The sequence below is a fragment of the Cetorhinus maximus genome, chromosome 14, assembly GCF_964194155.1.
Source record: "Cetorhinus maximus chromosome 14, sCetMax3.hap1.1, whole genome shotgun sequence".
Taxonomy (NCBI): Eukaryota; Metazoa; Chordata; class Chondrichthyes; order Lamniformes; family Cetorhinidae; genus Cetorhinus; species Cetorhinus maximus.
In genome coordinates, this window is record NC_135892.1 from 91,683,642 (window position 1) to 91,708,023 (window position 24,382).

The 24,382-nt window shown below is 41.4% G+C and overlaps 1 protein-coding gene across 2 annotated transcripts in view; it reads right to left on the reverse strand.

The window, feature by feature from the left end:
- The window catches only part of LOC144689825 (apoptosis-stimulating of p53 protein 2-like), a 96,083-nt gene that overhangs the window by 24,648 nt on the left and 47,053 nt on the right, over window positions 1–24,382 (reverse strand). For both annotated transcript variants that reach the window (XM_078557233.1, XM_078557232.1), the window contains exons 7-11: window positions 23,157–23,338; window positions 22,073–22,237; window positions 15,470–15,704; window positions 11,204–11,368; window positions 5,877–6,028 (exon numbers count right to left, since the gene is read on the reverse strand). In XM_078557233.1, coding sequence (XP_078413359.1) covers window positions 5,877–6,028; window positions 11,204–11,368; window positions 15,470–15,704; window positions 22,073–22,237; window positions 23,157–23,338 — 899 coding nt within the window. The remainder of the gene's footprint in view (window positions 1–5,876; window positions 6,029–11,203; window positions 11,369–15,469; window positions 15,705–22,072; window positions 22,238–23,156; window positions 23,339–24,382) is intronic.

Genomic DNA, 24,382 nt, shown 5'->3' on the forward strand with positions numbered 1-24,382 from the left:
TCTCAACTGTCTTGTTCCATCTTATTTCTGAAATCTCCAGCAGCCCTATTTTCCTTACTTGAACATTTTGCACCTCTGACTCGCACCCTCCTTGCTTCAACCCACTATTGGGAGCAGATCCTTCAGCTGCCTGGGTTCTCTTCTCTGGAATCCTCTGCACATTCCTCTGCATTAAGATCTCAAAACCTATCTCTTCGATCAAGCTTTTGACGGTCTTCCTTAGCTCTCTATTACTGTCTTATTGTTCCCTTTACATATCCTTATCTGTGAAGCATCTTGGACTTTTTTTTTACATTAAGGGCACTGTAAAACGCAAGTTTTTGTTGCAGTTGTTTTAATGTTAAATCCAATGGATAATCAATGTGAATAACAAAAGAAGGTTACTTATACTTAGCTTAATCAAGAAAGTGATTTAACAACTAAGATAAAAGCAAAAAACTGCAGATGCTGGAAATCCAAAACAAAAACAAAAATACCTGGAAAAACTCAGCAGGTCCGACAGCATCTGCGGAGAGGAATACAGTTAACGTTTCGAGTCTGAATGACTCTTCATCTGGTTAATGTTTTAAACTTCCATTTTATCACTCCTGTTTATTACTGACGTAAAGATTTTTTTTCATTGTTCAGCCCTAAAGTTTTCATAAATTCATTTCAAATGACAGGGTGCAAAAAAATGGAGGACTGGTTTTGAACCCGGAAATATATGTCTGACTGCCAAAATATCTCTAATATTGCACTGAGAAAGTTACTGCATATCCAAGGAATTCATTAATTACACCCAACATTGCACTGATGTGGAAAGGTTTTAGACTTCAGGGCGGTTTCCACTTAATCATAATCTAGTAGATTCCACCTAAACATAATTGTTAATTCTTACTAAAGACTCGTTTGCTTTATGTAACACTCATTGACTCATCAAGAAATTTTCCCTTAGTTCCCATTCTGACTCAAAAAACAAAAATTCTCACAGCCATTGAAATAGTTCAGTACCAGGGACCTAGGCTGACTCATAGGGTTGAATTTTCCTGACATCAGGACAATATGCGGGTCCCAAGCCCAAGCATGCTCACGGGAACAACTTTACACGAGGCAGCCTCCTAATCGGATGCCTCAATGTTTGCCGTCCAATTAAGGATAGTGGATGGATAAGGGAAGCAGGTTGCTCAAGAGGAGGGCCCGCAGCAATGTCTGGATGGCAACCCCGTGGGGAAAGGTGAGTGTTGCTGGGGAAGAGGGAGACCTAGGGGTGCCTCAAAATGGAGGCGCTCACAAAGACCTCCCTCTTCAGTGTCATCTTTATCACCAAAGTTCTTCAAAATATCTCATTATGGTGGGTTGACCCCTCCAGAACAGTGCCTGTGGCTGTTCCTGGACCCCTGTGAGGACTGTGGCCCTCTGATGCTGCTAATTTAATTCAGCCACCCGTGGCCCACTAACCTTCTGGTAAGAGGCTGCCTCTGTAGTGTTGGCAGGTTCCCAACACAACAGGGTGCCCCCATGTGGTGCTGAGAAAGCTGCAGCAATGATGGAGAATGGTTCTTCATTGGGGCCTTAATGGGGCTTCATTACCTTCCCATCTCTGTGGGGCACGCTGGTGCAGCCAGCCCCAGGAAAGTCTGCAGAGGTGAAATAACTGAGGGATGTCGCTCCAATGGGGGTCCCCCCTACTTTCCTGCCACTACCACCATCTGGCTGGCTGAACCCATTCCCACATAGAGCAACCTCTCTCTTGACTCCATTCAATTCCTCCAAGTAAAAGGTGTTGCTAGGAGAACCTATATGGGTGCAAGCTATACCTGCTTTTTCATTGGGTATGTGGAATATTCTTTGTTTCAGTCCCTCAGGAGCCCTCCCTCACCGCCTTTTCTAGTCCACTGATGACGGTATTGGTGCCATTTCCTGCTCTCACCCCGAACTAGAAAATTACATCAAACATGCTTCCAATTTCCACCTTCCCTTGCTTTCACATGGCCCACCTCCAACTCATCCCTTCCTCCATTTTTTTACTCCATTCTGGGAATAGGTCATCGGCCCATATCAACTATAAATCCACTGATTTTCACAGCGACCTTGACTACATTTCCTCCCACCCCACCTCCTGCGAGGATTCTATTCAGTCTCCTGGCTTATTCATTCCTGTTCTTAGGATGCAATCTCCCGTACAATGCTTTTTTTCCCTCAACTAAGGATCCCTCTCAGAATCACAGAATTGTTAAAATGCTGTGGAGGCCATTTAGCCCATCGTGTGGTACTCTACTGCCTTCACTCTGTAACCCTGCATATTCTTCCTTTTTCAGATAAAAATCCAATTCCCTCTTAAATGCCTTGATTGAACCTGCATCCAGCATACTCACAGGCACGGCATTCCAGATCCTAAACAGCTGCGTGAAAAAGTTTTTCCTCACGGCGCCATTGCTTCTTTTGCTAATTACTTTAAATCTGTTACCTCTTGTTCTTGATCCTTCCACCAATGGGAAGTTTTTCCTTATCTGTTCTATCCAGACCCCTAATGATTTTGAATGCTGCTATCAAATCTCTCAACCTTCTCTTCTCGAAGGAAAACAGTCCCAGCTTCTCCAATCTATCTACATAACTGAAGTTTCTCATCCTTGGGACCATTCTCATGAATCTTTTCTGCACCCTCTCTAATGCTTTCATGTCTTTCCTAAAGTGTGACACCTGGAATTTATTAAAAATTCTTTCACGGGACGTGGGTGTCACTGGCTGGGCCAGCATTTATTGTCCATTCCTAATTGCCCTCGAGAAGGTGGTGGTAAGCTGCCTTCTTGAACCGCTGCAGTCCATGTGGCGTAAGTACACCCGCAGTGCCGTTAGGGAGGGAGTTCCAGGATTTTGACCCAGTGACAGTGAAGGAACGGCGATATAGTTCCAAGTCAGGATGGTATATGATTTGGAGGGGAACTTGCAGGTGATGGTGTTCCCATGCATCTGCTGCCCTTGTCCTTCTAGGTGGTACAGGTTGCAGGTTTGGAAGGTGCTGTTGTGGAAACCTTTGTGACTTGCTGCAGTGCATCTTGTAGACGGTACACATTGCTGCCATTGAGCATCAGTGGTGGAGGAAGTGGATGTTAAGGTGGTGCAAGGGGTACCAATCAAGTAGGCTGCTTTGTCCTGGATGGTATCGAGCTTCTTGAGTGTTGTTGGAGCTGCACTCATCTAGGCAAGTGCAATACTCCAGCTGAGGCCAAACCAGTGTTCCATACAAGTTTAGCATAACTTCTTTGTCTTTATACTCTGTGCCCCTATTAATAAAGCCCAGGATGCTGAATGCTTTATTAACTGCTCCCTCAACCTGTCCTGCTACCTTCAATGGTTTATGCACATATGCTCTGCTCCTACATCCCCACAAAAATCATACACTTTATTTTCTATTGTCTCCCTGCATTCTACCAACAAAAATGGATCACTTTATACTTCACACCTCTCCGCCGTGATTGAGAGGACCTGTGACTGTGCTTGGCCCATTTCTTGAACTTCTGCTGTCACCCCTTCCCCTCCCTCTCAGAACCATGATCGGGTTCCCCTCAAACACACCTTCCACCTCACCAGCCTCTACATTCAACTAATCTTCCTCCATTTCCACCACTTATACAGAATGATGCAACCACCAAACACATCTTCCCCTCCCTTCCTCTTTCAGCATTCCAACAGTACCATTGCCTCCACAACATTCTGGATTACTCCTCAATCATCCCCATGGCACCTTCCAGTGCAAGAGCAGGAGATGCAACACCTGTTCTTCTAGCTCCTCCCTGTCCACCATCTAAGGCCCCAAACACACATGCCAGGTGAAACAGAGATTTGCTTGTGCTTCTTTCTATTTAGAAAATTGTATTTGCTTCTCAGTGTGGTGGTCTCTTCTACACTGGGGAGGCAAAACAAAGATTGGGTGACCGTTTTGCGGAACACCTCCATTTAGTCCACAAGGTGACCCTGAGCTTCCACTGTCTATCATTTTAATTCTCCACCCAACTCTCTGTCCTTAGTCTCCTACATTATTCCAACAATGTTCAATGTGGACTCGATGAACAGCATCTCATCTTTTGATTAGGTACTTTACAGCCTTCTGGACTCGACATTGAGTTCAACAATTTCAGATAATCACTGGCCCCATTTTTTCCAACAGCAACTGCTCATAATGAATTTGCTCTTTCTATTAATACTTTCTCTTTTGTTTGTATACTTGTCCCACATCGCATGAAAAGGCAGACATAAGTAGGAATTATACAGGTTCCCATAGCAATGCCTTTTATTTGGAGGAAGTGAGTGGAGTAAAAGGAGAGGTTGTTTAATGTTCAGCCAAGTGGCAGAGAGTGATGGTGGATGAGGGCTACTTGGGCCTCCATTGAAGAAAGAGACAGAGGACCCTCAGGCTGTCCTGGTGGAGGTGTAAAGGGATTATCCCCTTTCGTCCTGCAGCATAATCCCTTTTTCTTTTGCTGTCCCCTGCCTTCCATTTGATTGCGAATGTTCCATTTTCTTCTTTCCTTCCCTCTCTACTATTGTTGCTTCCGTGTTTTGAATTAACTTTTTCCAGTTCTGATGAAAGGTTATTGACCATGAAACATTTAACTTGCTTCTCTCTTCAAAGATTTTGCCTAACCAACTGAGTATTTCCAGCAGTATTTTATTTTTTATTTATGGCTAATCAATAATATTTAACATTGATTTGAAAAAGTCAGATCAAACTTGATTATTTGAGGAAATCATGATGTATAGACAATAAGAATAAGGTTGATGTATTTATGAAGTTTCTGAAGGTGTTCAATAAGGTGCCGCATTAAAAATTCATTATGAAAACTAAGGCACATGGCATTTAAGGGAATGTAACTTCATAAGCAAATGGGTAGCTAGGGTACAGGAAGCAAAGACTAGGAGTAAATGGATGTTTTTTGGATTGATAGAACAGTAAGTGAGATTACAGTTACCAAGAATGAAAAAAATGGGGTTTCAATCAATGGAGTACAGAAGGTTAAAGGGGCTCTAATAGGGGTTTTCAAAATTCAGAAAGGTTTTAAGAGGGGTAAAGTGAAAGCTTGTTTAATTGGTAACAAGGAAACACACAGAAAATTAGCATCAGATGAGGGGAGTTAGTAGAACTTTTTGCAATATTTTTATACCAAGTGGCTGGAAGAAGGGACCACAAGATCTTTCAAGCTGAATTTGAGAAGTATTTGGTAGAATAGTACAAATATCTTGACAGGGCGGGGCGGGGGGGCGGCCTGGAGGGGTGAGAAGCAGAAATATTAGGTTTAGCCAGTCTTTCTCAAGACTTCCTCAAGAGAAAGGACTTGCATTTATAAATCACCATATCACATTGTCAGAAAGCCCTAAAAAGTGTTTTACAATTAATGGATTACTTTTGAAGTGCAGTCACTTATTATATAGGCAAATATGGAAGTCAATGCTCCAGGAAAAACAAAAAAAAGTCCACAGGATCTGTTTTTGATGATGTTGGTTGAGGCAGGAATGCTGATCAGGATAGCAGCTCACTGGTTTGGAGAATTGCACAAGTACCTTGGTAGACTGAGATTAAGGAAGAATACAGATGTGTAATATTAGACCTGGGAGAAGAAGTTAGAAAACTGCAACCCTGACCTCAGTTTGAAGGGAAAAGAAAAATTTACCTAAAAGGCTTAAAATAAATTCAGACTATAGCTGAAGTAAAAAGGTTCTATAAATTCAAATGTATTAAAATATTTGCCTTTTCATTGAGCAATTTTTATACACAGGCGGGTTTTGGCTGCCCTAACAGGGTGCAATTATTATGGAATTTTATCTGGTCACCTTTTAAAATGCTTCATCAAAATTACATACCACTATAAACCATCAGTTATGAACAACCATCTCTATACCTGAATTTCCCGCAGAAGGTCCTCACTGCTCTGGTTTTTCCTTAGTGTCCCAGTCGATGGAATTCCTGCAGGTGGGTCCATGGACTCAAACATGGAGAAGCAACGTACTCTCTTATCATTCTTGTCTCTCATCACAACATCACCATCACCAACTGTTAAAGCATATTTAAAAATGTTGTTCAACCATTTATTTCAGTTGTGTTTCAACATTGAATGGAAACTGATGCCAATAGGTGCAATGAGTGCCAATTAAAAAAACTAGACTTTTAACTGTATTACATTTTTTAAACTTGCTGCTTTTAGCAATACAAAGTACAAGTTCACACAAGTTTTTAAATAACAATTGCATGGGTAAGCTGTTCTCAAGCAACCGTGCCTTAGATCAAATAAGCAGGCCTAGTCTAGGGAATGGATTTGATGGATATCTGTGAGTAGAGACCTTTAAGGGATAGGATCGTTGGTTCGCTGCAAACCCCTTTGATAGACCACTCCGAAATGGAATCTATTATTAAGGAAATCTTAAAATTGCACTTAAAAAGCATAGTTGATTGCAACAACTCAACGTAGTTTTATTAAAGGGAAATCTTGTTTGGCAAATTTATTAGAATTTTTTGAGGCCATAACTTGTAGGGCAGATAAAAAGTTACCAACAGACGTAGTATACCTGGATTTCCAAAAGGCATTTGATAAGGTGCCACACAAAAAGGTTAATCAGCAAAATAAGGGCTCATGGAATTGAGGGCACTATATTAGCATGGATAGAGGATTGGTCAACCTGAGTTGGTAGGTAGTAAATGGTGGAGTGCCGCAAAGACCAGTGCTGGGCCCTCAGCTATCTACAATCAATATTAATGACTTCAATGAAGAGACAGAGAGTAATGCATCTAAGTTTGCAAGCTAGGTAACAAACCTAACAAGCTAGGTAGAAAGGTAAGCTGTGGGGAGGACAGAGAGAGGCTGCAAAGAGATATAGACAAGATAGGTGAGTGAGTAACAATACGGCAGAGGGAGTATAATGTAGGGAAGTGTGAAGTTATTTACTTCGGTCGTATAAATAGTAAAGCAGAATATTTTTTGAAAGGTGGGAAAGTTGCAAATGTTGATGTTCAAAGAGATGTGGGTGTCTTGTACAAGGAACATAGTGAGTTGGCATGCAGATGCAGCAAGCAATTAGGATGGCAAATGGCACGTTGGTCTTTATGCAAGGGGATTGGAGTACAAGAATAAACAAGTATTACTACAGTTGTACAGGGTTTTGGTAAGACTACATCTGGAGTAATGTGTACAGTTTTGGTCTCCATATACAGGAAAATATATATTTGTATTGGAGGCAGTACAGTGAAGGTTCACTAAATTGGTTCCTGGGATGAGGGGTTTGTCCCATGATGAGAGGTTGAGTAAATTGGACTTCTCTGGAGTTTAGATTGTTTCCATTGGTCAGAGAATCTAAAACACAGGGGCACAGTCTCAGGATAAGGGGCCGATCATTTAGAACTGAGATGAGGGGAAATTTCTTTACTCAAAGGGTCTTTGGAATTCTCTACCCCAGAGGGTTGTGGATGCTTCATTGTTGAATATATTTAAGGCTGCGCTAGACATATTTTTGGTCTTTCAGAGAATTAAGGGATATGGGGGGGGCGGGTGGGAAAATGGAGTTGAAGTCCAAAATCAGCCATGATCATATTGAATGGCGTAGCATGTGGTCTACTCCTGCTCCTATTTGTAATTTATGTGCCCGTCTTAATCTTATTTTTTTATTTTTTTGTTTTCAGACAGGGTTGTTCATCATTCTGGCATTCACACTCACTCTGGACAAATGCTTTATTTCTTTGCTACAACTATTACCACTCCCTTCCCCTTTTGTGCCATGACATCTTTGTCATTTAATCCCTCCTGCCCTGTACCGAGACCTTCCCTTTTGTTCTTTCTCCCCCACACTGACACCTTTCAAGGGCATAAAACCCATCAGATTTCTACCTTCCTTCAATTCTGAAGAGTCAGATTCACTCAAAAGATTAACTCTGTTTCCCTCTCCACAGATCCTGCCAGGCCTGCTGAGTACTTCCAGTAGTATTTTTATTTGAAATGCTCTTTTAATGAGATAGGGCAAGGAAGCAAAAAAGCCAACTTGAGTGTAAATGAATCAGATTATGATTAGTTCTTTTGAACTATAACATCTAATTTATACTAAGAAAGGCTGAAAAATATATTGGATATATACGAGGTCTTCAAATGAAGGTAGGCTGCATTCTAACTATGATAAATCAGGAACAATGGCATTACAGTGCAAGACATATTGAAAATTGGAGTGTTACTGAAAAACAGTATGTGGCATTGGAAGTGGAAGCCCAAGAAACAGTGGATTAGGAAGTGGGTCCAAATCTTTTGAACAAAGGGTAGCCATGAATTACATATGCAGTCATGTTTTCAGCATGTTCAGGAACAACTGGGCCATGGTGACAGCGATGTTGGTGGATCAGTCTCCTGGACATCTGCTCTGTTGAGCACACCCATCAGGCAGAATTTTCTGCCTGTCGGGCGGGTGCGCCCGACCCAATCTCTGGCAGGCGGGGAGACGATCCCCGCTGGAGAAGCGGGTCCCGCCACCATTTTACATGGGCGGGCCAATTAAGGCCCGCCAAGTGTGACGTGCGGCAGGAAGCACTATGCACTTCCTGTGCAGGCGGGGGGGGGGTGGAATTCCCCAAAAGCGAGTGTGCACTCTTTCACGCATGCGCACATCTCCCTGAGGCTAAGTGCTGCCTCAGGGAGATCGCTGACACTTTAAAAAATATTAATAAAAAAAATTCCCTAACATGTCCCCTTCATGTGACAATCTCACATGAGATGGGACATGTTCATAATTTACATAATAAGTTTATTAAACTTTTTAAAACCCTACATGAAACCTCATCCTGCCGGTGGATGAGGTTTCATGTTTTTTCTATTGCCTGCCGAGGCTCCTGGCCTGCCTGCCAACCTTAAGGTTGGACGGGTAGGTCCTTTAATTATATAATTGATCCTGTCAATGGCCTCAATTGGCCATTGACAGGTCAGCGGGCCTGCAGCTGATTTTGCTGTGCCCCCGCCTTCCTGAAAATTTAAATGGGCCGGGATGACGTTGGGAGTTCCCCCGACGTTATCCCGCATCATTTTACGTGTCGGTGAGCAGGTCCCGCCCCCTGATGGTAAAATTCTGCCCATAGTCAAGGAAGACAGTTACTTTGGTCACAGGCAAATTCTACAACATTACAAAAACCTTGGAGATTTTGGCTGGGGTAATCCAATAGATCATTAAATTTGGCTTCTGGAACTTCTTAACCACTCAATTTTATCCATTTCAATGCAAGGCTGATTCAAAACAAATCTTAAAATATTGCAATTGCAACTTGAGAATAACTGGCCAAGATATCGGAAAATCCGTTAAAATACTATAATGGTCCAGAAATTGTGGAATTGCATGGCAAGTGATGTGAATTGAACTTTTGTCCTCACCCTTCAGATTGCACCATAATTGTGCATTTCCAGCAATTGATGGCAAAGTGATAAATCAATTATAGCAACTGGATCAATACAATTCTCTAAATTAAAATGTAACACAAACAGAACACAAGGACGCTGAACGACTAAAAACGTCACTCATACAGATGTTCAATTCCCATCATTGTGTTTAAAAGTTTACATTAGAATCCTCTCCATTTCCCTCAGTTTAGACTTTTGTTAACCAAAGGTATTATGGGATATGGGGCAAATGCAGGTATGTGGAGATAAGTTACCGGTCAGCAATGATCTCACTGAAAGGCTGACAGAAGGTGCAACACCTGCCCCTTTACTTCCCCCCTCCTCACCGTCCAAGGGCCCAAACACTCCTTTCAAGTGAAGCAGCACTTCACTTGCACTTCCCTCAATTTAGTCCATTGCATTCGCTGCTCCCAACATACTCCTCTACATTGGAGACACCAAACTCAGACTGGGAGACCGCTTTGCGGAACACCTTCGGTCTGTCCGCAAGCAAGACCCTGACCTCCCTGTCGCTTGCCATTTCAACACACCACCCTGCTCTCATACCCGTCCTTGGCCTGCTACAACGTTCCAGTGAAGCTCAATGCAAACTGGAGGAACAGCACCTCATCTTCCAATTAGGCACTTTACAGCCTTCCGGACTTAACATTGAGTTCAACAACTTCAGATCATGAACTCTCTCCTCCATGCCCACCCCCTTTCCGATCCCCCTTTTTTCTAATTATTTATATATATTTTTTAATATATTTTTTTCCCACCTATTTCTATTATTATTATTTTTAAATTCATTTCCATCCATTGTTTTATCTCCACCTTTTAGCCTATTCTGATCCCTTCCCCCTACCCCACCCCCATTAGGGCCATCTGTCACTTGCTCAGCCTGCTTTCTACCCTTAATGTCACCATTAGCACATCCTTTAGCTAATATCACCACCGTCAACACCCCTTTGTCCTTTTGTCTATGACATCTTTGGCAATCTCTTCTTTGCCTCCACCTATGACTGGCCCTCTATCCAGTTCCACCTGTCCCATCCCCCTCAAACTGCTTATATTTCACCTCTTTTCTATTTTTCTTTAGTTCTGAAGAAGAGTCATACAGACTCGAAACGTTAACTCTGTCTTCCTCTCCACAGACCTGCTGAGCTTTTCTAGCTATTTTTGTTTTTGTTACAGATTTCCAGCATCTGCAGTATTTTGCTTTTAGCTCAAGGAGCTAAATGGCCCAATCTTGTTCATTTGCATCTCTTCAGAAATGGGCGGGACAGGATAGAAAGGAAATTACAATTCACTTCTTTTCAATTCTTCGTTCCCACCCTCATATTTCTTTCCAAAGTAATGGTTACAAGTCCCAGGAAATTCCCAATCTCAACCAAATGATTGAGTGGAAGGTAAATGATTGAGGTTAAACCACCAAATCTGGAGATCGGAGATAAACAAAACAGCCACCCAAGTTATTAGATCACACATTCATGTAGCTGTTTGAAAGGAGGCACTAGGAAAGGGCACTAGAAGGTGGCTGCTTACCAATTTTCTCAGCTGGAGCTTGACGATCATAGACTTTTAAAACAAATCGATAAATTTGTTTCCTCACCTAGTTTCCGTAAAGCCATTTGACTGCCATCGTAACTTTTCTCAACCTTGTTTTGAAACAAAAGTGAACAGACGAATGCTTGAAAGCAATTTCATCTTGTGCAAGTTTGCTTCATTTGCTCCTCGGTAATGAATGAAGAAAAATCACACTACGGTAATACATTCCATTCTTGGCAGCACAAGTAGCAAAAATAATGTATGGACATTGATGTTACCTTGGCCTGTATTGGTTACTGTTGCTCCTCTAGCTAGGATTGAGGTACCAGTGCTCAAGGAAGCTGTGGCTGCAGGCTGACGAACAGGAACACCAAAACTCGATTCATTCTTTTCGGGAACAGCCTGAGGTGGCGGCTGCAATTGCGCCTGCGTCCCAATGCCAGCTAAGAACAAAAAAAAATGTAACTGCTATAAATGTTTTGAGAACAGAGGTTGTCACTGTTGCTGAAAACTTGCTTCACTGGAATTTTGGTTGGCTGTAACCTTTAAAAGGACAATAATACCTTCTGTTAGCTGTCCCGGGCTTACTTAATTTGCAATTCACAACTACTCAACACAACTGGTAACCACACACTTGAAGACTTCATGGAAACTCCCCATTAAGTGAATATCCTAATAACTAAGTACATAGTCATCGCTAACGTTTTATATATTTTACATAACAATTTAGGGGTAATTCATCTGCCTTATCAGCTGCAGTCGGTGTCGGATCTGAAAAGACCAAAATGGGGCAGAATTACTGGGTGAATACCCGAGAAACAAAGAAATAATTTTATTTATACACATACAATTCAGAGGGAAGAATGTGACCATCTTGCTTCAGCATTTGGAAAGAATTGGTTGCTTAAGCAAAAAACAAGCATCTTACAAATCAGCTTGAAGGCCAGAAAAAGGACATATTAAACATTATGAACAGTCTAAACTTCCAAGTAAAGCAAATCTTACTTTTTCTGCATCACTGCACTGTTAAATCAAAAAGGAACAAATGAGATTAATGACCTTTAGTACATGCAAGCACACAATAATCTTTTTATATTCATACTCGACCCACCCCTCCTCCATGCATTCTAAACAATTACCCACTATTGTGACTGGGAGATTAATGGCTATTGGAGGTTTTTAGCATTCTGTTCAAATGGACATCAGCAAGACCTAAATAAGGCAATGCTGACTATCCAGTGACCTGAAATTTTGTACCACCCCTTTCAAAGCTGTTAGTCACTTGCAGCCAAGGACATTTGCAATTAGCAACACAGCTTTTAAAAGATTCACTGGCCAAGTCTATGCACATTTATAATCACTCCATTGGTGTGATTTCACTAACACTTTGCAAAATCTCAGGCTTCCAGAAAATACGGTTTGACATATTCTCAAATCTCACTAAATAAATCCAGTGATTTGTTATTTTTTATTAAGAACAGAAAAAGATTTGGGGAGTGGGGGGGGGGGTGGAGAAGAGATTTTCTTCTTTAAATTTCTAGCAATTTATCAAAGTGAAACTATTCCTAGTACCTACAGAAGCAGATTAATTAAGCTTGTGTATAGGCAGAAAACAGAGACATAGTTACGTAATTAATTTAGGATTTAGCACATTAAAGAGATAAAAACATTGAATCGAATACTCCAGCTTTACATTTTTTTTTCAATATTTTCCTATTGTCTTTTCCATGGTAAACTCTTTGAACAGCAGTAGATAACTAACTGCTCCTATCCATGGTCACAATCTGACGGGGGGGTAATTCAGACCAATGAGTTTCAGTCAATAACATGTACACACTTTATATAAACAAAAGAAAGCTAAATGAATGACGTGGGCCAACAAACTGAATAGGGGTGCCTACACCTTACAGTTACTAAAATACAGGTTTGTACTTAGAATTGTTCACGTGATAAATTTAAGAACTCAGCCACATTATGGTAGTGGCTCACTAAAAAAACATAATGGGGGAAAAGAAAATGGAGGGAAAGCATTCTGTGTAGTGCAAGCACATTGCGTGATTAAACTAAAAGCACCGCTGGCAGGTGCCACAAGTCAAATTGCCTGTAAGAAATTGGAATCTTTAACGAACTCTTTTTTCTGCACTGTATGGGGCTATATAAGATTAGCGAAACAGCATTGATTCTCTTCCTGAAAACAGCAAGATCACTTGGTTCAGGTTGCCATGTTGACATTCCTAAGTTGGTAGGGTGACGTCTTGTGTACCCCCTTATCTATGCAAGTGTTTTAGAAAGGGCCAGGAAATGGCCCTCAGCATGATGCAAACTAAAAGGCTGACCTTAAGCAGGGTGACGAATAGGGGAGGAGGTAACCACCCTGACATTTGGATGCCTGTCCTGTATCCATTGGTCAGAAGGGTTTGAATAGATGAGTGACACTGGGTAAGCTACCAGCCCACACAGAAGGGGTATATTAACAAGTGCTCAGGAACAGGGACCGGGTGCTGGTGAGGCTGCAGTGCTCATCAAACAGCTGCTTTCTTCAGACAGAAGATGGGCAAGAGGAGGAGGAGGAGGAAGACAGAGGGAGGGGTTTCCTGACACTTCAATTAGAGAGCAGAATGCTGCTATCACAAGCTACAAAGGTCAACAAAACTCTGTGCCAACCATTCATTCATTCTCTGGGATCAGTAAACTGCTCACAACTGTCACAGGTCGTATACTTTTTCTGCCTAATTAGTTAATGCACCATACCTAAACTGTTGCCTCTTAATAAACTATTTTAAAATTACTTAGAAATAGTTGATTGCCTATCTTGGGTATCTGTGGCCCTGAATCCAAAAATCTTACAGCCTTATACCCACCCTTTGTAGCCATGAAACAGCATGGAACCAGACACATATAAACCGGAACCCCCAAAGAAATACAATTCCATACAACACATCACAGACGCACTCTGCCATTTTCTCACAATGACATTACCTGACCAGGAAGTCAAGGAGGAGCATAAAGTTTACTGAATATTTAAATATCTCTGACCAAGACTTCACTGCTTTTCTTGCCATTTTTTCTCATCCAGAAGCTTAATTCTTTGTTGGGCTGTGGTTCCAATGGCAAAGGTTGCTTCTTGGTAACTTGCCCAAACAGCCATTACCAATGCGAAAGTTGACAACTCTTGTCTAAGCAAATATACACATATGCAAATATTTTAAGCAGAACTACTTGTTCAAAACAAGGGCAGGAATCCTGGTTGATTTACTTTTTCCTAGCCCAGGCACACTGAAACCAATTACAATGTAACTTAACTGAAGTGAACTTAAAACTCAGGAATGAAACTAGAGGCAGAATTTTACATTCCACCACCAGCAGGTAGGCAGGTCGTGGTGGGAGGGCTGTAAAATTCCTCGGATGGCCTTCCAACCCGCCCAGGCCTCTCTGCAATTTTATGGTGGGACAGGCAAGGCCCAGGCTTATGCCCCAATTGAAGTCCTTAAGTGACCAATTAATGACCACTTAAAGGTCACTTCTAGCACAGCCTCAATTTTCAGACTGGCAGGGAGAGTTCAGCAGCACGGGGGAGGTGATCCTGCTCAGGCCTTAGTGGGGTGGTGGAGGTCATCTCCATCAATGGTCTCTTTTCAATAAGGTCTGCCCCTTACGTGTGTTTCCAACCCCTTAGCCTCTCCACCCACACCCCACCCCCCTGGGGCCTCACCTCCCCTCCCTGCCCTGAGACCCCCACACATACCTGCTCCTGGGCTGGGACTTAGATGCTGGTTCTTCTGCTTGTCGTCCCAGTCCTCACTGCAGCTTCTGGCACTACTGGAACTAGAGAGTTGCTGGCCAATCAGATTGGCTGGCAGCTCTCTGAAGCAGGACTTCCTCCCGGAAGGGGTGGAAGTCCCACCTCCAGCCAATTAACTCTCCTTAAATGGCTTTGTTTGCAATATTTCAGATTATCCGAAATGAAATGTGACAAAACACAAGAGATAACTTAAATTCTTCACATACATCAATGAGATTTCTTTATGAAAATAAAATCCCAAAATTGAAACTGGTTACAAAGATGGGTAACATAATCAACACTGGCACATTGCTGCAGTGCAGGATGTTCTCTAAAGCTTGAAGTAAAATGTTTTTTTTAAAAAGAGAGTGAATTAAAACTATGTCATATCCACCTGAATGTAAGAAATGGGAAATTTTAACTGCTTATTGGTGACCTGACCTACCTAATGAGCGCAAAGAGGAACGGCATCGTATAGGTGTCAGCTGTGGCTCAGTTCATAGCACCCTCGCCCTTGAATCAGAAGGTTGTGGGTTCATGTCCCACTCCCGGAAACCAAGAACTGTGAATGTACTCGAAAGAGTTACAATCTGTGACTGTTGATAACTCGAAAGAGTTACAAGGACTTAATTGGATTAGCTAACCTCAGCACTAACATATACCTACAATTTACAAATCCTTAACCATCAGTATAAATGCTAAAACTTTCATTTCTTTCCCTACCCTAACACCACAGCAAAAAGAGACACACAGGTCCACTTACCACCAGAAGTTTTGACTGGGGAAACGCCAGATTTCATAGGAATCTGAGAATTCACTGTATGCACTTGCACATTGGGTAGAGTAGACGATCCATTAGGAAAGGCTGGTTTTACCAAGAGTTCAAGCTTCTGTGGGGCACGAGGCAAGGTGGACGACTGGATATATGGTCCAACTGCAGCCACACGGCTGGGTGCAGAAGACACCACTTGTTGAGGGATATTCTTGTCAGATGAAACCTACATATAAAATTCAGTTAATCAACATATTTTTGTTCTAAATTAACAAAGTAATTCATCCACCATCTATCCTACCTCACCAAAACAACAGCCCTTTGAAATGTTTTAGGCAGCCAACAGACTTGAGTTTCCCTAAATTGTAACACTTAGTCTTCTTTCCTTTCAATCAAGCAAAGCTATGTCATAATTCACTGAACTTAAAATTCTTGTTTCAGTTTGGAATTAAGTAAATTTACAGACTGGAGTTATATGTCCATTACAGACAGAACATATAATATGACCAGATACTATATAATGGTTGAAATCCCTTCACTGGGAAGCCAAATCAAAATCCCTTCCAAGAACTAAAACTGTCCTCACAGTGAAGACTGGGAGTGTTGCAAAATAAAGGATTTCAAGCACTAAAGCAGTATCCAAAATGGAGTTAAACTCATTAAAACTTTTCTACGGTTCTTTTTAGTCTGTTTAGTTTTATCATATATTCTCTGAATCAATTTCTTCACATTATCTACAACATTTGCCAATCAGACAATACTAAAACAAATGATGTTTATTTTTGTGATACCAACGTGGTTAACAAAAACTGCAACCATGTTTTGTAAATTTTTGGAACCATTTTAAAACAGTAATGATGGCAGAAGATTATATCTTAAAATTAGCATTGGTTTTAGATGCTTTTATAACACTGTATGGCTGCTCCCCCAGTGGTTCAACAAATTTAACCATACAGACCAATGAAGTTCCGGTTTCAGTCTCTGATTGGTGCTAAGCTAGCTGGTCTCAGCCAGAGAAGCAGTAGGATCTCTAAATTGACACCAATGACTGAAGTTAGCGATGAGAATATTTGTCCAGCAACCTTGATCAGAATTAATGAGGGTCATTGATGAGGCAGAAGTTAGACCTTGATGACAGCCTCTCAATTATACTCTATAGATTCTCATCAAGTACACATACTACTGTCTTATTTTGACTTACTTCATTTTACTTTGTGAATCTTCAAATTTTAAGTGAATTTCATAAGCCCTAAGCTAACACCAGGCATGAGAAAAAAGATGTTAGCATTAGAAAATGTAATCTTAATCAACATTGGAAGAGCAAGCACTTCTAGGTCAGAAATAGCAGAATAGAAGCTCCCGGGTATGCCACAATTGAATTTCTATAGCATTTCTCATGTCAGCCATCCTTGGGCTACCCTGAACGATAGCTGTAATGAATGACAAAGGAGTTTTAGATCTTTGTGCTCTCCAAAAGCCTAATCCACCAAGCGTTTCTAGCATTTCTGTTTTTACAAATGCAAGTTTATTCTTTCTTCATACATTCACGTTGTTGATAACTTTATGTGCAAGAGAGAGAGCACGTGCGTGAGTGGGGTATGGGAAGGAAGGGGAGGTAGAGAGTGTTAAAGATTAGCTTAGCAACAATGCTCAAGGTTGAACAACATGCTCTAACTGCAATAACGACAAGTCACTGATGCATGATAAATAGACAAGGTACTAAGAATTAGGCTAGAATTTACCATAGGCAACATGCAGTAATAGAACCGATTGGGGGGAAAAGGGGAAATTAAGGAAAAAATACTGTAAAAGTATTTTTCTTCTGCGCTGTTCAAATAGTACAAGATGAATGCATGCCTAGGTTTAAATGTGCTCTATCCACTGACAATACTTTGCTTATAGATTATTCTTTATTTCAGCATAAAAAGCAAAGTGATTTTAATGACTATTTGACTTTGTTATTACTCAAGTGAACAATGTGAGTTATTTAATAACAATTATAGAGTGTTCATAGCAAACTGTGACTGGTGCACCATCTTGGGAAGGTATACAATTCTGAGATTTGTGCTGGTGTAGAGGAAATTCAGGGTTTTTTGCTACTTTTTTTCAGCGTTTTTCTACCTACCCAACTCACCAATATCCATGTGTAAAATAAAAGTTATGCTGAACAAAAGTCCTGTAATGGAGTGGGAGAAAAAGACTCTGGAAAAAAAACTGTTAGCATTGTTTGTGGAGGTATCAGATCATATGGATAAAAGAAACTCAATGGATATTGTTTATCCAGTTACAGTACCATATTAAAAGCTGTCCACTGGATAGGAAAACACAGAATAGGTGAGTAATTATTGAAATGGACAGGTAACTAGCTAGCTCAAAGGAAACAGAAGATTGTGCACTGAACTGCACAGAAGCAGCAGGAAGTGATTAACGTGAAGTTTCAAGCAGTGCTGGGAACTATGTTATTCATGTTCTGTAGCAATGAATGGGAATAGAGTCAAGACTGAATACTTGCTGATGACACCAAGGTGAATTAGGGGCTGAAGATAATCAATAGCAGATTGCTCAGGTTCAGAAGAATCTGGATATTTTGGCAAATTGATTTGGGAAATAGTAAAATGAAATTCAGCATCAACGGTTTAAAGACTGTTGGATTATAGGAGAACTACCAAATAAATGGTGTTAATCTAAAGAAAGCACTGCAATTATTTGAAGGCATTGGCGGGCAAATCTTTTGGTTAAATGCAAGTAGGGATCTTACGGGGACATGCTTGATCTTTGATGGAACTGACTAGTTGAAGGTCAAAAAATTTCTATCAAGGTCTCAAAGACAATAGAGAGGGTGTGAGATAAAACACAGAAAAGGAAAGGTGAATAGGCAGACCATATATAACTATTTCACACAGAAAGTGGTTAATGTTTGGAATGGAGGCCAATCAAGGCTGATAACCTCAAAAGTTTCAAAACTGTACTGAAGAGGTATTGGCGAGAATTATAATTTAGGATGATAAGTAGTGAAATGTGTTTTCTATTTTCGAATTCTGGGACTGCCATAGCCCAAATGGTTTTTTTAAACCCGTATTTTCCTACGGCATTAATAACATTCACACTTAAAACTTTGCCAGAGAAGATAAAAAGCCATTCTAAAAATTAAAAATAATTAACAACGAGTAGTCGTTTTGTAAAACAGAACTTGAGTATTGCTGAAAAAGATACTTTATTGAAGCTTTTAGTCTTGCGCACATCAGGACAATTGCAAGAATACCAATGTCAGGGAAAGCAACAACTTTATACTGTATGAGAAGAGAATGCTGATTGGTTGGCAAGTGGACTCTGATTGGTAGAGACATTGCCACGGAGAATGCACCAGTTATTGGTGACATAGCTAACTGCCAAGCATTATTTGAAATTTTAAACCATGCAGCTCGCCTCAGATTCCTCAGAGCAATGCCTTGACCAATGAACCACCCAATGGCTATCACTTATTTTGTTTAACTGAAACAGACAGAATGTGTGTACAAGTTCTGCAAAGAACAGGGCCCGTGTATTAATATATGTAGCTTCCAGTACACTCAAATGCGCCACACAGTGCTCGACTATCTTTAATTAGTTGTCAGTGTAATTTTTAGCAGAGTGATGCTAGGTATGTAGGTCGTATGTCCCTAAGACGGGCAGATCGTAGCAAACAGCATGTCTCTTCTGCTGTTCACAACGGGCAAGAAATAGACCGTAACCAACAGAGCCCATGTTTGCAAAGCTCAAAACACAGTGTCCAACATTAGATGTGATTCCGCGATTGGACAACATTTGCTAAATAATCCTGTGTGCTAAAATTTATGCTGACAACAGATTTAAGATTATTAGTCGGGCTCGTCATGTGGTGCATTTGCGTGCAATAGAAGCTACATATATTAATACAGAGCTCTGTTCTTTGCAGACAGAAAGAATATGTACACAATTGCACTTGTTTCAGCTAAACAAAATAAGTGATAACCATTCACTGGTTCATGCTGCAAGGCAATGCCTTGATTAATCAGAGTCAAGCTGCCTGGTTTAAATTTCAAACAATGCTTGACAGTTAACTGTCAGTCACCATTAACTGGTGCATTCTCCATGGTAACGCCTCTACCAGTCCATTTGCCAACTAATCAGCACTCTCTTCTCATATAGTATAGAGTTGCTGTTTCCCTGACATTGGCATTCTTGTGACTGACCTGATGACTGCAAGACAAAATGTCTTTTTTCAGCAATTAACAACTTTTTTTTTCATTTTATGGGATGTGGGCTTCACTAGCTGGGTCAGCATTTATTGCCCATCCCTAGTTGCCCTTGTGAAGGTGGTGGCGAGCTGCCTTCTCGAACTGCTGCAGTGCATGTGGTGTAGGTACACCCACAGTGCTGTTAGGAAGGGAATTCCAGGATTTGGACCCAGCAACAGAGAAGGAACTGCGAAATATTTCCAAGGGGGGATGATGAGTGACTTGGAGGGGAACGTCCAGGTGGTGGTGTTCCATTCTATCTGCTATCCTGATCCTTCTAGATGGTAGGGGTTGTGGGTTTGGAAGATGGTAAGGAACCGTGGTGAATTCCTGCAGTGCATCTTGTAGATGGTACACACTGCTACTACTGTGTGTCGGTGGTGGAGGGAGTGAATGTTTGTGGATGTGGTGCCAATCAAGCAGGCTGCTTTGCCCTAGACGGTGTCAAGCTTCTCAAGTGTGGTGGGAGCTGCACTCATCCAGGCAAATGTGGAGTATTCCATTACACTTCTGACTTGGGCCTTGTAGGTGGTGGACAGGCTTTGGGGAGTCAGGAGGTGAGTTACTTGTCGCAGGACTCCTAGCCTCTGACCTGCTCTTGTAGCCACAGTATTTATATGGCTAGTCCAGTTCAGTTTCTGGTCAATGATTAGATTCTCTCTTGTTGGAGATGTTCATTGCCTGGCACTTGTGTGGAGCAAATGTTACATGCCACTCGTCAGCCCAAGCCTGGATATTGTACAGGTTTTGCTGCATTTGGACATGGACTGCTTCAGTATCTGAGGAGTCGCGAATGCTGCTGAGCATTGTGCAACCATCAGCAAACATCCCCACTTCTGACCTTGATGGAAGGATGGTCATTGAAGCAGCAGCTGAAGATGGTTGGGCCGAGGACACTACCCTCAGGAGCTCCTGCAGCAATGTCCGGGAGAGATGACTGACCTCCCAACAACCACAACCATCTTCCTTTGTGCTAGATATGACTCCAACAAGTAGAGAGTTTTCCCCCTGATTCCCATTGACTCAAGTTTTGTTAGGGATCCTTGATGCCACACTTGGTCAAATGCGGCCTTGATATCAAGGATTCTCGCCTCACCTCGGGAGTTCAGCTTTTTTGTCTATATTTGAACCAAGGCTGTAATGAGGTCAGGAGCTGAGCGGCCCTGGTGGAATCCAAACTGGGTTGTCAGCGAGCAGGTTATTGCTAAGATTGCTAAACTTGAAGATAGTACTCATTAGAACCTAAGAACTAAGAAATGGGAGCAGGAGAACGCCATTTGGGCCCACGAATCCACTACACCATTTATTATTGTGGCCTTAACTGCACTTTCCAGCCTGTCCCCCCCATAACTCTTGATTCCATCATCAATCAAAAATTTGTCTAACTCATTAAATGCAGGAAAATCTCATGAGTGCTTTAAAGAATCAAGAAAAATAGTGTATGCTGAACAGTAAGGTAAAGGGGAAAAATTGAGAGGTTTAGCATGAGGGCTGAAAGCATAGTCAAAAAAAGAATTTTGAAGACAGGGAGGGAAGGAAATGGCATGGCAGAGAGAAGGCGGTGGGGTGTTCCATTAACCATATTAAATTTAGAAGTACCAAATATTTTAAGGATTTTCAATTTTTGTCCAGTTTAAAAGAACAATTATTTTTACTCCTTGTGCAGAATTTTACAATCCATCACCGGCGGGTCTGCAGGCTGCGGCCCATAAAATTCTCTAGGTGGCTTTCCTGCTGCCCTCCTCCCCACCCCCAACCTGTCCACAATTCTATGGAGGGTGGGCAAGGTCCAATACTGTTCGCCCTTAACCCGACTGAGGCCAATGATTGGCAACTTCAGGATCGCTTCCTGCTCAGCCTCAATTGTGAGGGGTTGCCCTGCTCAGGCGTCAGGTAGAAGCTGCGGGGGGGAGGGGGGGCACGGCGGCAGGGGGGGAGAACTCATCTCCCTCACGGCCTCCTTCCCACATCAGGCACCTCCACCCCAAGGTCTGCCCCCGTGCCAGTGGTGCACCCTTCCTTGTTGGCCTCTCCATCCAGATGCTATCTCCCCCTTCCCCCCGACCTGGCCTCACCTCCCTGCTGAGAGACCAGCTCCACACTTAGCTGATCCTGGACTCTGGGATTTGGAATCTGAAGTCCCGTCCATTGCTGTTGCTGGGACTATAGAGCTGCCGGCCAATCAGATTGGTCGGTTAGAGCATTAAATGACTGTGGGGTTCGTTGATGTTTTGGGTGGTAGATCCAAAAAAATGCTGCCCCTTGTGTTAAAACTCTTTTGCTTTACAACACTTTACACTCGTAATAATTTTTCATCCTAATGCAGACCTAAACTTACTGGCACATTCTCTTTTTGTTGTAAGGCTGCCTTCTTTTTCCACAAGCGTTCACGCAGATCCCCGATACGTCTGTCCATTGATGCAACTTCAGAGTTGCGCTTGTTTAGGGACTCCCTTTGATGCTGAAGCTTTGCATTCTGTTCCTGGTTCAGCTTATTCCTTACCTGATTGTGAAACAGAGAATTACAAGTATGTTGAATTCTATTTTATTTCCAAATGTCTAGAAATCTAAATTAGTATAAATTTGTTCTTGTATTACTGTATTCAGCAAAAAGGTTATGGAGCTTCAAAGCTGCTAAACTTTTTTGAAATCTATATGATAAATAATTAACATTAAGTACAGTATAGCAACAAACTAGGTGATCCTGTGTGGCATTGCATATGGGGAGTCCAAGCCAAGGGCAATCTGCAGATCATGCCGGAATAGAGCTCAAGAATTATTAATGGATGAGAAAGGGGAAGGAGTGGAAGGAAGGAGGCAGCCTTTGTACATCTGCTCCAAACTTCAACTCAGAAAGAGAAGCAGCAGAATAAACTTTCCATCTTCAACTTCAGGTCAACTAGGAGCTGAGCCTTTCCACAAATGATCCCCAATTTCAGTTACTCAGTGGGAGAAAGGATGCTTTCCCACCAACGGCCATAAACTGCTACTCATTGAGGCTAGGTGGGGCAGAAAAGAGGGAATGAATTAGCAAATAGAGTTCTTCAAGGAATTAATATAAAGGCACTGCAAGTATCATCATCAGAAATTAGGGATGATAGTGTTTAAGTCAAATGAAACAGAAACTGGCCTTGGAGAAACAAAAAAAGGGGTCAGGGAGGAAAGGTCAGCTGGAAATGGGAAAGAAAGGCTGACTGAGAAAGTAATTACAAAAAAGGGCCTGCAGCCAACAAAGTTGATCAGGTAGCCCTACAAACTTTGTAGTCCCTCATGTCAGCGAAGGTGGAGTTCAGGGTCAGTATTGTGGGGCTCACTGTTCAGTGATGCCCCATTGCATTCAATTAGTCACCAAATGGTATGTTAACATTGCCACATACAGGTGCCAAAGACTTGGAACCTGAACTTTTTAATGTATCAATTACCTGCAACTCTTTATAGAGTCTATCAAGCTCAGCTACTGCAGATTGGTTGTCATGGTAACCATCAATTTTTCCACTTTTCAACATGTCTAGTTGTCTGCTTAACTCCTCCACCTTTGCAACAGCAATCACTAACTCCCTCTGCTTCTGTTGGAAAAGACTGTTCATCTGTTCAATCTCTTCAACTGCAAGAATAAAATTCCAAGTATTTAACACCAGAATTGTTTACCATTTTTCAGAATAAAATGTAAAATATTGCACCGAATACATCTCTCCAAACATATATTAAGCAATGTTAATAATGCTTGCAAATTTGGCTTATTTGAATACTGAAAGCCAATTGGTTCACAAATGAGCTTCACTGTCAAAACAAACAAATGTAACTGTGGCCATCTTGATGAGGTCATAATGAAGTGTGATATTAAACTGAATTCAACCAGAGTTGTTTGAATGGAGCAGAGATTCAGAGGGAGAGATTTAAATACCAAATAAGCCAATCACAAAGCCTTACAGCCCCAGCAAACAAAGTTGCAACCTTTAAGTGGTGGAAGCAGATTCAATAGTAACTTTCAAAAGGAAACTAGATAAATACTCGAAAAGGAACACACTGTAGAACTATGGGGAAATCAGGAGTGAGGCTAATGTGATAATTCTTCTAAAGAACTGACACTGACACAATGGGCTCAATTGTTTCCTTCTATAATTTTTGAAGCCATAACTATTCTGAACCTACATACAAGAGAATGTGGCATAAATGGAGATTAATGAACTGAAAATTAAATCAAAAATTGTTAATGATTTACTGAATTAAATATAAAATTTGCACATAAATTGCGAAACAGAGAAGAATGAAGCCTGTGAGCAGTATCTAATAATTTAAAACTTTAGCCCAATTTATCAAGAATTCATAAGATGCTTTCTTCATGCTTTGTTCAACCTTAATCACTTAAAAGTAAATAGCTGGTGAACATTACTGCTGTAAAACATTGTGACATGAAATGTGGGAGTACAATTCTGGAGGTAACCAATACACCGGTGTCGATCTGGAACTCTCTCTTGAAATTCAAGTAATAATTATTATATTTATTTCAAATGAAAGCACAGCTTGGTTACCAACTTCCAGGCCAGTTATATAAAAAACAAAGTGAGGTACACTGCACTCTTTATTTTTCCTATACTTTGCTGTATACAGCCAGACACTTGATCCATTATGCCAAGGGATCTGGTGT